The 18,010-nt window shown below is 37.7% G+C and overlaps 1 protein-coding gene across 8 annotated transcripts in view; it reads left to right on the top strand.

The window, feature by feature from the left end:
* The first annotated feature begins 2,481 nt into the window (after window positions 1–2,481).
* Window positions 2,482–18,010, top strand: part of LOC136850270 (6-phosphofructo-2-kinase/fructose-2,6-bisphosphatase 1-like) — a 302,586-nt gene continuing 287,057 nt past the window's right edge. For all 8 annotated transcript variants that reach the window (XM_067123949.1, XM_067123952.1, XM_067123950.1 and 5 more), the window contains exon 1: window positions 2,482–3,559. In XM_067123949.1, coding sequence (XP_066980050.1) covers window positions 3,463–3,559 — 97 coding nt within the window. In that variant the 5' untranslated portion in view covers window positions 2,482–3,462. The remainder of the gene's footprint in view (window positions 3,560–18,010) is intronic.

The raw sequence follows: 18,010 nt of genomic DNA, 5'->3' as shown, positions 1-18,010 counted from the left end.
TACTTTGCTATTTTGTGACAATTTTTTTCATTTTATGCCACTCGATTGGGTTAATCTAATTTTTTTTATTGAATTCTCATTCTGTTGGGTGAGGATGTGTCAGTATGTTTGCCTTACTGGCTTATTTAACTTACTTTAATTGTATTTATGTAAGTTTTGCATTAAGCCATTAGGGCAGTGTTTAGTAAGGACGTTGTTTATCCTCACTAGCCTGTTATTATAAACAAGCAGTTACATTTTTCTTTCCTCTTTTCGAGTGTCGGCGCCTCAGCACAATTCTCATCTGGGAGTTTACGTCTTGACCCGTGACAGACGGAAAAAAAATCTGTTGGTCTGAGCCGCTGAGAGAGGTCACTGGGGTTTCTTCCTACTGAAACTGATCGCTGCAGTTGTTACTTGTTGCTGCCATAGCGGATTGCCTGCATGGTGGGTTACCTGTCCTGATGGATTCCTGCAAGTCCTGTGGGTTAAGCCACCCTTCCGTATGCTTGGAGCTTATGCCTCATCCATCATCGCCCTTGGCTTAGTTAAGCTGACAAGGGGTCCTCTCTGTTAACTGGTGAGGTGCACATGACTTTTGAAGACAGTAGTTTGATTTAATCACGGCATCTTGGAGGCATTACTGCTGCCTGTTTGGGTCCTGTAATCCCAGCCACCCTGGGATTATCTTCAGACGTGGAGATTAATTTATGGAGGAGAGACCTTGAAATTTATAACTACTTTGGCTTTAATTTAGTGTGTAATTTGTTAGGATATTCTTGCTTTTCGTTCCTCTCATACTTTCTGGACTCCCTGTGTAAGTGTGAATGTGTTGCTTTCTGTATTTAATGGTGAAGGTGTGTTAGGTCAAAGGTGTCATTTCAGATTTTTGTTGGCGGGGGGGTTGGGGGGGCGGAGGCAGAGACGGTTTGGCGAGCGAAGCGAGCCTAAACAGCTGTTTTTTTTTGAGCTATTTTATTTGCTTTTTGAAGCCACATGAGCAAGGTATTTCAGCAAAAACTGTATATTCCCACTACTGTTTAATTATCTCATCATCACTGGTACATAGTAGACAGACAAGGATCAAGAAACGCAATATTTCCGAGAAATTTCATATATTTACGATTGCACATTTAAGAAGAAAAAATGACTTTTTTTCTACATTTGAATGAAAATATACTCTATAAATCAAATTATAGTGCCATCTTTTGCCAATGCCGGGCATTAATGAAAATTATGAAATAACTGCATCATTAGTGTAATGGAATTTATATTATGATTATGAATAAAGAGAAATCATGTTGATAATTTGAGTACCATAATGAAAATATATGAAAGTAATAATGTTGATAATTTAAGTACCATAATGAGAATAAAATAATATAAAATAATAATGTTGATAATTTGAGTACCAAAATCAAAATAGAATATAAGATTTTTGAAATACATTCCTATATAGAGGTGGTGGGGGGGGGGCGAAGTTGAGGCTTGGTGGCGGGGGCAATTTGAGGCTTGAGGGCGGCAAATTGAGTCTTGGGGGCCAGTTGCCACCCAGCCCCGCCCCCTATATGACGCCCTGAGTTAGGTATTGTTTAATAAGGATAATTGATTTTCAAATTGTGTATATTTGAGGTTCAGGTGTCATTTCTGTCTTTGGGTCATGTATTAAATATGTGGGTTTTTGTCTGTTTGTTTTTCTCCCTTGAATCCTCTTGCACACATGAATTTATTGGCACGATTCCACCCATTGTGGACTTCACTGCTGGTTGTAAACATTGAAAGTAGGAATTTGTTACATAAGTTAGTGTTTTGGAAAGGTGTCCATCACAATATATTGTGTATGTTTATACAAGTGTAAGTGCGGACATCTTGTGAGTATGTTGCTGTAATATAGTTCAAAACATTGTCAGATGTACATTGAATTTATCAATTTTTCACATTTCTGGATAATGGCACCTCATATTCTTTTCCAGTCATGTTTACAAGCATTATTTTCTCACGGTCTCGTAATCCTCTTTCTACAAATAACGAGGACACTGAAATGTCTCAAAAATCGATACATTCTTGGAATGTAGTTCTCGGTAGTGTTGGTAACCCTGCCAGGAAGGTTGCATTTGTATATTGAATTAATTACATTATTTTAGCGCCTTACATTATTGGAAAAATGTGTTAAACTAACGTGAAGCCTTTAAAGACAGTCAAATGGATTAATTTTGCATAATTTACTAAGAAAATGGATGTGGCATCATCACCAATGCAGGCAAAGAATATTCAATTTTCCTGTAATCGACGATGCACCTACGTGTTTACTTTTTCGATTCATAGCTTTACGTTTTGGGCTCTAGTATCTAAGAAGTTTAACGGTAACAGATTATGGGGAGAAAATACATTTACATTACGTGGCAACATACTCACCAAAACAATGGGCTGGCCTGGCTGGCTCGTTCACTATCAAATCAAGTGGAGGGAGGGAAGGGAGGGGGAGGGAGAGAGAGAGGGAGAGAGAGAGAGAGAGACGGGTAGAATCAAGGCAGACGAGGTGTAGACTCGCTGGTGACAGGGTACGCGCTCGCGTTGCTTAATCTTCATTATTTCGTTACTTTTCTTTTTCGTTATTAAAGTACACTCATGTGTAGCGAGGTGTTGGCATCGACAGTCATTGTACATCTCGACACTTTTCCGTACCATAAAGAGTACGGGTTACCGGAAGGTTACAGTGATTCAGTCGTCTTGTGGTTGTAGAGATTAACACAAATCAAAATATCGGACGGAATTTCGTCTCAGTCCAGACAAGATTGGTATTTCTTGTGTCTGTCTGTCTGTCTGTTTTGCCCTAAATAATTGTCAATTTTCATAGAACTTGAGGGATTATCTGTTTACTTAGTGACAAACTCGTATTCAGGAGGTAAAGTATACATACCTTCACCGCTGTAGAAAGTAGGAAAGATCGTGTACGACTAACGAGTGTTACAAACAGAGAGAGAGAAAGAGAGAGAGAGAGAACCTCGACCGATCAGTTGCAGTTGTCAGTCACAGCAGAGGCAGTCAGTGGCGTTTTCAAGGAAGTCATCCAGACCAGACCTCGAAGTAACAAGGTCGTGGGAACTTGTCTGTCGCGGAGAAGGTCTGCTGCCCATTAGCTTATCGCCATTCCGAAGGAGGCTGGACGTTGGGTTGCTTCCGACTTCTAAATAGCCTAACAGGATCTTTTGTCGATATCCTCTGGCCTGAAGGACAGGAGGAAGATCTTAGAGAGAGAGAGTTCCAAGGGTATAATACCCAGCTCGCGACTGAGTAGGTTCATTTAGTTGATGACCGGGACTGTTCTTCGGTAATACAGATTAGGCCTAGGCCTAGTTGTGGAAAGGTCTGATATCTAACACTGCAACGAATCGCACAGAATATTCACAGCTTTCGAAAGGAGCCAGCCAACTTGAATTCTGTAACTTATTAGAAATCAGCGTTGGAAGTGTGCTGCGGAAAATGGCCCCGACCATGGAGCCAAATATCGGTGACGACGAATCATGGCATCGTATCGTCAGAGAACATCCAGTAATGAGGATGTGCAGGAATGACAAAGGTAAGGATTCGTCAGTTATCACCATGCATAGCCTAAGCTGTGTATGTAGCTTTAGTATCCAGGCAAATCAGAATTTTATTATAATTAGGATCCGTTCTCGAACTCTGGTGTCATTCACAGGCATGGGTAAAACTAAACACTACTACCGCACCCCTCTTGTTCGGTAACTAGGCCTTTCAACGTGTGTACAGAATGGGCGGTGTGTTTAGTACAAGGCCCCAGGGCTGACCGTAAAAACATAAACATAAGCTGTAAATATCATAAAAACAAACAGAAAAGGCATAAACGTCCACAAAAACATGAGCAAAAGACGGTCAGGTATTGCTGTCGCCGCAATAGGTAGGCCTACCAGTCTTCAGATGTACCCGCATTTTTTATTATATAGCCTATACACACACACTCGCACACACACACACACACATATATATTTATACTATGCAAATAATTTTAAGGAACATGAATTAAAACAGATTTCAAACAACTATATATTTATTCTAATAGGTTAGATTATGACATAATGGGGATCGTAAATCAAGAATAAAATATTTTTTTAACTGGTTTGTCAACTAAGGAATTCATTTGCCCTACTGCCCTGCCTGAGAAAAAAATTATTTTCCTTATGACAGAAAAAATGTGGACAAACTGTTATTGGAAAAATTGATAAGAAATTGAATAAAAGCAATATAAGTATTGGGTGTTACCACCTCTTGCACATCCTGGCCATGCTTCTGATTAGTCGATGGATCATGCCCTGCAGTAGGTGGTTCCATTCCTCGGCAGAGGGTTTTTGGGTGGCCTGAAACTCTTCTCAACAATAAATCCCATACGTGTTCAATTGGGTTGAGGTCTGGCTACAGAGCTGGCCATACCATCGCTTCCATTCCTTGTCAGTTCAAATAATCCTGTACCACTCTGGCAGTGTGAGGACGAGCATACATTCATACATATATACACATGTATATATATATTTTTTATATATACTTATATATTACATATATATATACATATATATACACATGCATATCTATACATTATACATATATATATATATATATATATATATATATATATATATATATATATATATATATATATATATATATAACTATAATCTGAATCACGAAAATATGGAATGTAATGAATAAAGGCAATGCCACAAATAAGAGAAACTATGGAGTACTAAGTCGAAAGGCCTTACACTACTCCATTGTTTCTCTTTCCTTCATGTCATTGCCACACATGTATATCTACGTTTATACATGTATAGATAAGTATATGTGTGTATATAATGTATATATGTGTATATGTATGTTTATATATGTATATATATTTATATATATGTATATGTATGTGTATATATGTATGTGTATATGTATATATCTAGCCTATATATGTATATTTATATGTATATGTGTATATATATGTATGTGTAATATGTATATATGTGTATATGTATGTATATGTGTATGTGTATATATGTATGTATATATGTATGTGTATGTATATATGTATGTATATATGTATATGTATATATGTATATTATATATATGTATATTATATGTATATATGTACAGTATATATGTGTGTATGTATATATATGTATATATGTATAGGCTATATATGTATATATGTACCAGGTATATATATGTATATATATGTATAGCCTATATGCATATACAGTATGTATATATGTATATGTATGTATATATATGTATGTATGCATATGTATATATGTATCAGGTATATATATGCATATGTGAACATTATGTATATATGTATATGTATGTATATGTATGTATATATATGTATATACTTTATGTATGCATTTATATGTATATATGTATGTACATATATTGCATATGTATATATGTATGTATATATATTGCATATGTGTATATGTATGTATATATATTGCATATGTATATGTGTATATGTATATATGTGTATATGTATGTTTATATGTATATAGCCTATGTTTATATGTATATACATGTATATGTATATATGTGTGTGTATATATGTATATGTGTATATATGTGTATATATATTATGTGTATATATATTATATGTGTATATATGTATATATGTGTATATATGTATATATGTGTATATATGTATATATGTGTATATATGTATATGTGTATATATATGTATATTTATATATGTGTAAGTATATATATGTATACATGTGTATATGCATATGTATGTATATATGTATATATGAGTATATGTTTGTATATATATGTATATTGTATATATATGCATATTGTATATATATGTCTGTGTGTATATATATGTATATATGTGTGTATATATATGTATATAGGCCTATATGTATATATTTATATATGTATATATGCATATATATGTATGTATGCATATATATGTATATATATATTCATACATATATTATAGGCTATGTGTATATATATGTATAGGTTATATATATGTGTATATATGTATGTGTATATTTATGTATATATGTATAAATGTTTTTGTGTGTATGTGTATATATATGTATAAATATGTATATGTATGTATATGTTTGTGTTTATATATGTATATATATATATATAATATATATGCACAGGCTATAAATATATATATGTATATATTTGTATTTGTTTGTATATGTATATATTGTATAAATATATATAAAAATACATATACATTTATACATATATATACACAGTCATACATATATATATATACATATAAATGTATTTATATACATATATGTACATTTATACATATATATACATATACATATATATATATATACATATATAAATGTATAAATGTATATGTGTATATACATTTATATGTATTTTTATATGTATATATGTATATGTATATGTGTATTTATGTATATATTTATATATACTGTATGTGTATGTAATATATGTATATCTATGTATATCTACTTGTATATATATGTATATAGGCTATACTGTATATGTTTATGTAATATATATATGTATATCTGTATATCAATATGCATATGTATTTTCACAGATTGCGACTCGTTGGAAGGATGAAAGGGGGTTTATATTAAGTTGCTGCCTTAAGGCTAACCGAGAATACCAACCTGTTACAAAATGAAAGGAAAAAATGGGTAACTTACCTTGGTAGTACCATTATTTGAGTAGTGATTTGAAGGTCGCCATGGGAAATGATCAGCAGTTTATGTTAAATTGAATTTATTTACAGAAAAACAACCGAGGAGGTAATCTGAAAGGCTGATGATAAAGTAAGTAAACTCAAGAAAAAAATGAAAATTTGAACTGTGCAATAATTTTCAGCCGCTGATGAGTTGATTCATCTTGAATGATTAGGCTCTTTTGCTGGCAACGAAAGGAGGGGAACAGGCTATTGCTCCCCAGACTGCGTACCAGGAAGTTTGTCTATTGTAATGGCCGTACTTTTAAGATGATTTGAGGCAGGGAGTTCCAGAATTAGCATGCACTTATACACAAAATCAGTTCTCCCTCGTTGGTAAACAATGCACCATGGAGGATTTGATTAATTAGCATAATTGGCCCGAAGTAACACTATGGAGGGAGTAATTTGTTAAGGTTCTTGATGCTTTACTTAAACACAAGGCAATTCAAGGGATGGATTTTTGGTCTGGTATTTGTGAACAAAGGGAAAGGCCAGAAGTGGAAATGAAATGGCAAAAATCTTGGAGAACTAAAGAAAAGAATTTCATTAGAATGAACAGAGGGGTACTGGCGAATGACTGCTACTGAGACACCTTCTCAGGCTTATATGAGTTCCTGTATAAGACGTCGAACTTGCGGAATGAGCACCCTCTGTCACCAGTCCGGATTGAGAGGAAAAATGTTCTACCTCTCCTCACGAAAGCCAGAGTGTCTCTCTGCCCTCTTGTGTTGTTTTCGTGGGGTGCTTGGCGTGTGTGTGTATGTATGTGAGCAGGGCAAATCTGAAAGAAAGTCCTTAAGCCATTAACAAGGTCAAGGGAAAAGAAGCCTTATAGTCTAAGGATTTAAAGATTAAGTTAGCAGCCTTCCTTTCGAGGGGCCTACACCTCTAATGATTATAACCTTCCCTAAAACCTATGCCGCTCTTGCTACCCCAAAATGGGGGGAAGTTAGGAGTGTTCTTTATCAGGGGGTTGTGAAGAGCGGTGGGGGTCCAATGTCCTGATTTCTGGTCAGGTGTGGAGAGGAATGCTTTCTTGGTTCAAAACAAGTGTCGTCCTACCTTGTCTGCCATGTTGTTTTGGCCTAACATTCAAATGAGTAGCTCTTTTAATTAGAAATTCAAATTATTTTTGGCTGGCTAAGAGGGAGGAATGTAAATACCTGACGATGTATGTGTATGTATATATATGTGTATCTATATGTGTGTATATGTATATATATGTGTATATGTATATATATGTATGTGTATATGTATATATGTGTATTTGTATAAATATGTACATGTACATATATATACATATACATATACATATACATACATGTACATGGATATACATATATAATACATATACATATGTATGAGTACATATATACATGTATACATATATCTATATATATGTTTATATTATATATATGTGTACATATATATACATATACACATTTAAATATACATTCATATACATATACACATACATATATATACATATATACATATACATACATATACATACATATACATACATTTATGGATATACATTATATACATAATACATATATATATATAATATATATATATATATATAAATATATATATATATATATATATATACACATATAGGCTAGGCCTATATACATATATGTACATATATATACACATACATATACAGATACACACTATATATATATGTATATACACATATATATACATATGTATATGTATGTGTATATATATAAATAAATAATATATATATATTATATATATATATATATATGTACATATATATTATCTATATGTATATATGTATACATATGTATATGTATTATGTATATGTGTATATCCATGTATAAGTGTATGTATGTATATGTATGTGTATATATGTATATATATGTATGTGTATATGTATGTGTATATATATATGTATATATTACATATATGTATATAGGCCTAGCCTATGTATATGTATATATATACAGTATGTATCCATGTATATATATGGGCAGGTAATAATAAAGGCATGCTGAATGAATGAATCCTACACAGATATATTATATGTATATATATATGCATATATGTATATATATATTTATATATATTATGATATATGTACATATATGTATATTTCTACAAATGTCCGAAGGATACTTACTTGACTCTGGGCGGCAACGGATGAACACAGGGAATTCATTACATTATCAAGAAATCTACTGTATTTATTATGCATCTGACTCGATATTAGGACAACTTCGTAGACAAACAAGGGGAAATCTGTGGCTTATGGTCTTCTTCATGTGAGGGAAAATTACTTAAACTCAAAGGGTCTCTTAATTATATTTACATAAACACAGATCAGAAGAATGACGAATTACTGGGCAGGTAATAATAAGGGCCTGCTGAGTGAATGAATCCTACACAGAAATGATATTCTATGCCAAGGATGTCTTCATAACAGGAAACATTGCAGTGAGGGGGTGGAAGGGGGACTGCACATGGATAGAGCCGGGTGGTTCCGGAGTTGAGGCCTATCTGCAGTATATATGCATGACAGTTACTTGCAAGAATACTAAAACGCTCAAACGGGACTGAGGGATGCAGAGATTGTCCAAATAGATAGAGCGCTGGTGATGGAGGTGGGAATTAAAATGCCATTACAAAGGTATACTGGTTTGAACCTCAGGGTCGAACATGCGGAAAGTTCGAGGGTCAGGCAAGGTTAAGGACATCTGTCCTGGGTGGTGTTCTGAGCCCCTCTCTCTCTCAATTTCTGTTGCATCGTCTATAGATAACCTTTGGAGGTTACGCATCGCGTCTAACACAGGTGGCGCAAAAGTCAATCTTTGCCAAGTTTTCTATATAGGCCTCATGGCATCAGTTAACCCTCGTGGAGGGTTTAGAGCAGAGCAGGGCGGGCACCAGCTTTCTCTTTTTGGCTCTGCCCTTGCCTTGCTTGTTGCTGAGAAGGTATGATGGTCACCTGGAAAATAAGCTCTTAGGCAGTCATTTGGACAGAGAGAAGGGTTAGGCTTAACCATTTTGGGGAATGAAGGAGAGAGTTCATGAAGGGGCGAGTGGAAACCCGCAGTTCTAGTAATTAAAACAATTGAAATGAATTTTCTTTCTTTCTCTGCTACGTTACAAATGTAAAAAAATGGTGAGAGGGCTTGGAAAAGGTTCCATCCATTGCACCTCCCCAACCAAGTTAGCATTCACACCCTAGATCAGGTGAGAATGATTACCAGCAGGCAAACTCACTTAGACTTTACTTCTCTCTCATTTCCCTTTGGTGCCTTATAATTTAACTCAAACTTGTGCGTAGCAATTAATTTCAAGAGACAAAACAACACTGACATTTACATTAACGCAGAAATAATACTTGCTGCTAGAAATGACATTCTTATCAGTAAATTCCTATTATGTTAAGGCAGTGTTAATAAGAATATTTTCACAATGTAATGGTATAGTTGAACAATGAATGGATACTAGGTTAATTCTAGAGATACTTCATGCACTCTGAATAATAATCAGTTGCAGTTTTGCACACATGCAGTTAGTTCATTTTGTCGCTATAATGTGGTTCAGATTCCACAATCAGATGTAGGTCCCGTTCCTAGGTAACCAATTGGTTCTTAGCCACATAAAATAAATCTAATCCTTCGGGCCAGTCCTAGGAGAGCTGTTAATCAGCTCAGTGGTCTGGTTAAACTAAGGTATACTTAAGTTAGTCTGCCTTGAAGAGTCATTACAGTAAGGTAAACATAGGGTTGTTTAGGTGGTTCCACGATACTTAAGCAACAGCTGTGCCATTTGGGCACTATAAACACAAGGTCACGAGTCTGAGACTCGAGATTTATTACAGAGATTCACAAAGAGAATAGGTGACAGATTCAGAGTAATCAGTAATTGTTAAGAAAAGATGATGATTAAATATGCTGAAATTAGGCTACATTCCTTAGCCTATGGAAAACAGCTAGGTTCATTCTTTAGCCCAAGAAGGCCACAAAGGTAGCTAGAGGGTGCGACTCTCTCCCCCCCCCAGCAGGATTATTTGCCAGCATCTACGATAATGGCATTGTGCCAAGTTGGCACTCAAATAAAAATAAGTAAGGGCGATGGCATATTATATTTCAAATGCATCATGCTGCTGTAGGCATGGAAAGGAAGTCATAGGACTTATACGGTTGACATATCCGTCAATGGCACTCTGCATTGGCAGAGGGGATTAAGGTAAAATGGGCCTTGGTAAGGCACAAGGTAAATGTGAGTAATAACCAAAAGTAAGGAAGGGAAATGCTAAAGGGAAAGAATAAAGGAAAGAGTTATAAGGGAAATAGATAGGTGAAGGACTCTGACATCCTGGTCTGGATAGAGGTGCCAAAGTCTTCATAGGATAAAGGGATGAAAATGGCACAGGTGCCAGGAGAGCTTTGGGGCTCTCTTTAAGCTACCTGGAGTTATCCATGCCTGTGGTACTTCCTCCACAGACCTCTCTTACTTTGCTGGTTTGTCTTGGTCGGGGAATCGGTGGAACTGAGCCTGGGGAGGGTATTTGAGTGCCACCTGTGTCGGCTCCTTTGACGGCTGACACAGGGGCCTTCCTTGCAAGCTCTACCACAATCCGTCGCAGTTCCTCGAGTTCATCGGCCTATTGAGACATGGCAGAATCCTTACTCACGTTTGTGCCTGCAGTGGACTGAGGCAGAGTGTAAGCGGTCGTGGGGTGTGTGAGAGGCTCGCAGGTAAGATTGACTAGCTCAGGCACAGGTTGTGCGAGGCCGCACCTTTCGGAGAGCTTCTGCTGTGGTCGAAAGGATCTGTCTCTCTTACCGTCATTGGTAGCGGAGCCAAGCCGGGAGAAGAGAGGGAACTTGGACTGGGATCTCTGGAATGGAGATCAGGGATGTGCTCTGGCATTGGCACTAAGGCAGGATCAGGTACTAATATTTGATTTGGAGTTTGCTTGTCGTTTGGGACGGATGGAGCTTGGCACTGCGCAGTGCACCCAGGTGACACTGGCAGAGGTTGTGAATCAAGTGCGGGATCTCCTGGAGGGGGATCTATTTGGGGCCCTGGCACTGGCACTGATGCAAGGCCGGGCACCAGCATGGGATCGGGAATCAATCTTGATGGAGGGGGCCACTGCACGTTGCACTCAGGTGGCACTGGCAGTGGAATGAATGCAGGCATTTGAGGCTTACTCGTGTCTAATGAATGATTTGGGGGATTTGGACCCCTGAATTGCTGTAAATTAGATGGGACTGGAAGTTCTGCCCCAGGAGGAGGTCATAACCTCCAGGAATGTATCTGGTGACTACAAGGTCGCAGATTTCAGATCTATGAGGTCTCGTGATCCTCAGCTTGACAGTAGGAAGTATCATCTTGAAGTGATTGATACCCTCTATCGTGACGAGTTTACGTCTGTTAATGGTAGCTCCACGGGGAACTTTTGTCTTCCCTTATGAAGGACATTTGTGCGCCTGAATCATCAAATTCCTTGACCCGGCTGGCAGGGCACCTGCCTCAGGGAAGTGCCACATAAATGGGACCCTGGGCTGGAGGACCTAAGGATGTTGGGTTGGTAACTGCCAAGGCGAGGGTGGGCTTACCTGGCTTATTATTATTAGAGCATCTTGCCCATTGGGCAGAGTGCCCATAGACTTTGCAAGCAAGGCAATAAGTCTGATTATAATCTTTACCTGGCACTGTCCCATTGGAGGGAGCAGGCCCTTTACCTTTTGTCCATGACCCAGGTGTGGCTCGTTGGGGTATTGTCCCATTTGAGGATGTAGAGGGGTCTTCTGGCTGATTCTCAGCCTTCAAGCGGCACTGTTCAGTGCGGTGCCCTATTCTCTTACAATACCCACACACGGGTTTCTTATGGGGGTGCCCATTCTTGTAAGGTTGCTGGGAGTTCGTTGAGGCAGGCGAGGAGGGATATAATTTTCGTCCATGGGAACTAAGATGGGGATGATGCGTATCCCATATGTCAGCCCAACGGCAGCACTGGACCACTTTTGAGATGAGTGGCGAGAGCTGGTGGGGCATAAAATAAGAAGTCCTCGAGCTGGAAGAGTTCGAGGACATCCTCCACACTAGTGGCTGTCAGTGATTCTAGCCATCGTTTTAAGGCCTGGGTCTTTTTGAAGATCCACCCAGACCAGGTTTGGCCTGATTCCTTGGGCATATTTCTCCACCTTTTCCTCCAGTGGTCGGGAGTTATTTCAAAAGCCTTTATGATGGCTTGGTGGACAAGGGCAATATTTCCTTGGTCCTCAGGAGGGGGAGCATTGAAGGCAAAGGCACCTTTCCCTTCAAGGTGTCGTCCCAGGATGAGAGACACTTCTTCGGTACAGGGCTGATAGGTCGTTAGGACCTTTTCAATATGGTCGAGCCAGGCTTCAGGCTCGGCTTCATCCCATTTTCTTATGTGGGTGTCTACACTGCTGAGGGTTGAGTGAGGAGAGGGTGTTGGTGTGTTGCACCTGTCGTGAGCTGCCATTGCTAGCTGATGAGCTCTTTCTCCCTCCCCTGCCTTTCTTCCTCCTTCTGTCTTTCTGCCTCTTCTCGTTTCTCCTGGGCTATTCTTTCTTTCTCTCCTCCTGTCTTTCTGCTTCTCATTTCTCCTGGGCTTTTCTGTCTTTCTCCTTCTCCTGTCTTTCTGCCTCTTTTTCTGCCTTGGCATCATTACATAGCTTTCAGAATAGTATTCAAAATAATTATGAATCGTAAATGAAGAGCCTTGGCCCTAAATTGAGAGTCTTGCAAGAGACCAAGGGAGCTGATGGCTTGATTGCAACAGAGTGAGTGCCTCTTCGAGGCAAGAATTGTAAGGCGGTGGTTGCAGAACAGTGAGGGAGCGAGACAACACGGTTCTGGAAATAGATTATTCCAGGTTAAACTTGATACATAAAGGACCCTATCCAAATCGCTAATTTATCACTATGGAGGGAGATTTTAACTTTGTCTTGGAAAGCAAGTGGTACAAATGGTATTCTATCTCTTACCTTAACTCATGCAAAGAACAATAAATCATTTAGTTTATATGACAAGGAACAAATGCGTAGTAGTGAGAGCTTAGGAGATTTACTTGGAAGGGAGAGGAAAGGAAGTAAAGTAAGAAGTTTAGTCTTAGGGAAAGATTACTGGTACTCAGAAGTTAATTCACAGACGTGGTGTTGATTGGTCCTTCCGCAACAACTGAACAGGTGCCTCTAACCTTTTTGATACCAGTGGCTTCAGAAATGAGTTAGTCACATCTCCTTCCCAGAGAGACCAGGCGGACGTCTGCGCAGATTGGAGATTAGCTGTAGACTGCCTGTTTGTTTCACATCCACGAGGGCTTGGCAGAGGCTGGAAGGGCTTGGCTCTCCCCTGGGATAACATGTGCGCTGGAAGGGGTTCTAAGACCAGTAAACAGCTCAAGGCAATATTAGAGTTGTAAGTCACCTCTATAACAAGGGGGGCATAAAGGCTAACTATCATTTGGATGTCCTTCACATTCTCACTGGCGAGTACCTGCATTGACGTTTTCCAGAAGCCCATCAGTCTACACGAAATCCACCAATTTGGGACTATGCTTGAACGGAGATAGCGAGTGCCCCACTAGGTTTAAGAATACGACAGTCAGGACCTTCATTAGAAGGGCCCTCTCCCACTGCTCCACCTGGCAGGACACTAACAAGGAATTTGAACGTGCTGCACAAATGTTGGTGAATAATGGTTTCACCAACAAACTCATCAACAAAGAAATTCGAACTGGCCTGGAAAAATGGTATAGCGGTGAGAGCGCACAACCTGCCCCCCAAGATGACATCAAGATATATTATAAGGCCCGGATGCATCCCCAGTACCGTGAGGACGAGAGCTCCATGAAGAAAATCGTCATGGAGAACGTCACCCCGACCAAAGACAGCAAGAAAATAAATCTTGTAATTTATGACAAGAACCACCGCACCCGTGATCTCGTGGTGAAGAATAACCCCTCTCCGCCAGCAAGAGAACCCCTCAAGCAGAAGAACGTGGTCTACCAATTTGTATGTCCTGTCTGAGGATGCCCCGCTGTTTATATTGGAATGACCATGATGCGTCTGTCAAAAAGGATCTCCTGCCACACCCAGGAGGGTGCCATTATGAACCACGCCCGTGCTACCCACAATATTTCCATCTCCCGCGACAGTATTATACAAAATATAAGTATAATTGGGAGAGCCGCTGACCCTCGACGTCTGCGCCTGCTGGAGGCGGTCCTCATTGCCGAGAGAAAACCCACAACGAATACGACGCAGGAGGCATCGCTCCTACCCACGAATTCGAGAAGAGTAATGCCAAACACCCACCAAATCCAACGAACACCTGAAAATGACAACCCTGAGTATGGAGACGCCCCTGATGAGCGAGGCGCCCTTTGAGACAACCCCCTGACTACGACAGAAAGAGTAAATAACATCATCATTCATCCTCCACCCAATAGCAGCCAAACTACTGATAATATCAGTCGGCATGACATCACGCAACGGCAGGCCAGTGCGAACGCTGGAATGAGTGATATTCCCAGGTTGCGAAGATCTGTCAGGATCGAGCTTCGCCGCAGAAATTTGGCTTGAAGTTCGCCGACTGCAACCAATCAAAATTCGCTGTCCATGACCTCCCGCTGAAGCCCATGTATAAACTCGGAAGGACCTATGCAACCTGCCAGTCCTCTTAATAGCTCCCGCTGGAGAATGACAGAAGAGTCTGTCGAAACGTCGCGGCAACAAGTGTTTAGCAACTATACGTCATAATATTCTAACTGTATAGAATATATGAAAAAGCAGAATCCAAATTTTTGACTTTTCCCCCATGAAATGACAAATATAGGCGAGCTGTTAGCACGCACCTCCAGTGAAGAGAAGTCCGCATTAAGGACAATAGAAAAAGTCTTCTACAAAATAAATGCAGCTGAAGCAGGAATAATATTCAATAAAACCTGTTTAAAAGAGGGTCTGCTGCCAAATTATATATATATATATATAGATACAGGTATATACATATAGATAAATATATAGATTATATATATATATATATATATATGTATATATATATATATATATATATATATATATATATATATATATATAATATATATTTATCTATATGTATATACAGATAAATATATAGATTATATATATATATATATATATATATATATATATATATATATATATATATATATATATATATATATATATATATATATATATATATATATATATATATATATATATATATTATATATATATATATATATAAATATATACATATACATACATATATATTTTCTATATATATATATATACATACATATATATATTTTCTGTTAAAACAGAATTCCATCAAATATAAAGGAGCCCATAGAAATGCCATAATGTGGAAAATGAAGGCTATATTTCAGAGACCAAACTGTCTATCCTCCTCTGGCAAATAGTGAATGAGAAAAAGTTACAGGAAAGCGGTATTTATACCAGAAGATCAATAGGTCAGCCGTTAAGTCACTCCAGTTGACAATTTCTCTTTAATCTTCTTAATAACTGGTTGGAGGAAGATTTTCTCTTTAATCTTCTTAATAACTGGTTGGAGGAAGATTTTTTTTTATCTATATCTGAATCCCAGGTGCCTCTTGAGAGATTCATTACATTTCTTTGTTTAATCAAGGCTAATTCCACCATTTGCCTTTTGAACCGACAATTGCTGCCATAAATTATACGAGACATATTCCAGTTTATTCTGTGGTTATGGTTATTTATGTGGTTAAAAATAGCAGAGCTCTGTTGTCCGTACATAACTGAGCGTTTATGCTGTATTAATCTTTTGGGGAAGTGATTTGCCTGTGAAGCCGATATAAGACTGGTCACAGTCGAGGCAAGGGACTTCGTAAACTCCTGTGTCTTTGGGGACTGGCTTTTGTTGGACATTAATCAGGGATTTGGCTAAATTCCTGATTAATGTCCAACAAAAACCAGTCCCCAGTTATGTACGGACAACAGAGCTCAGCTATTTTTTAACCACATAAATAACCTAAACCACAGAATAAACTGGAATATGTCTCGTATAATTTATAACAGCAATTGTTGGTTCAAAAGCCAGATGGTGGAATCAACGTTGATTAAACAAAGAAATGCAATGAATCTCGCAAGAGGCGCAAGGGATTCAGATATTATAGATAAAATCTTCCTCCAGCCAGCTATTAAGAAGATTAAAAAGAAATTGTCAACTGGAGTGACTTAACGGTTGACCTATTGACCTTCTGGTATATATACCGCATTATCTGTAACTATCTCATTCACTATTTGCCTGAGGAGAGAGACAGTTCAGCCTCTGAAATATTGCCTTTATTTTCGACAATTTGGCATTTCTATGGGCTCCCTTATATTTAATATATATAGATATCGGTATATATATAGATATAGATATATTTTAGATATATAGATATAAATATATATATAGATATATAGATATGTTGATATATATATAGATATATATATATGTTATATATATATATATATATATATATATATATATATATATATATATATATATATATATATATATATATATGTATGTATGTATGTATGTATATATACACACGTATATCTACCTACTGTAGATATCTCCATATATATATATTTGTATATATATATATATATATATATATATATATATATATATATATATATATATATATATATATATATATATATATTAGCTGGCCAACCTGGCGCTGCCTGGCAAAACTCTGAGTGGCATTTGCTGAACTCTCTCTCTCTCTCTCTCTCTCTCTCTCTCTCTCTCTCTCTCTCTCTCTCTCTCTCTCTCTCTCTCTCTCTCTCTCCCCCCCCCAAGTTTACCTGTCATTTCTTCTGTTAGTTGATCGAAACTCTCGTTAAAACTTACGTGTAGAATACAGTTTGTGGGCGTAGACAGTCCACTCACCAGAACGGATGAACTGATGGTATTACCTAAATATCTTTTGACCGTCTGACGGCTAATTGCACGTATGGACAGGTTAGCGTAGTTTGCCGCTGTACTTCATCTGGGAAGCATTTCATGCGCTCTAATCAGAATATGAAAAAATTATTTATAGGCTTATTCATTTCACTGTTAGACCCTTCAACGCTATTTGTAGGCCGTTGTGTCCAAATCATGCAGTAAAAGTCTAAAACTTTATTTCCATGTGATATAGACAATTTGATATAGCCTAGGCTCAGGACTCTCCACGCAGCCGCGACCTTGTCCGGACGTGACTCGGGCTGTTGC

This window comes from Macrobrachium rosenbergii, chromosome 21 (assembly GCF_040412425.1).
Source record: "Macrobrachium rosenbergii isolate ZJJX-2024 chromosome 21, ASM4041242v1, whole genome shotgun sequence".
Classification (NCBI taxonomy): Eukaryota; Metazoa; Arthropoda; class Malacostraca; order Decapoda; family Palaemonidae; genus Macrobrachium; species Macrobrachium rosenbergii.
The sequence above is the reverse complement of the archived record's forward strand: the minus strand, read 5'-3'. Positions and strand labels throughout refer to the sequence as shown.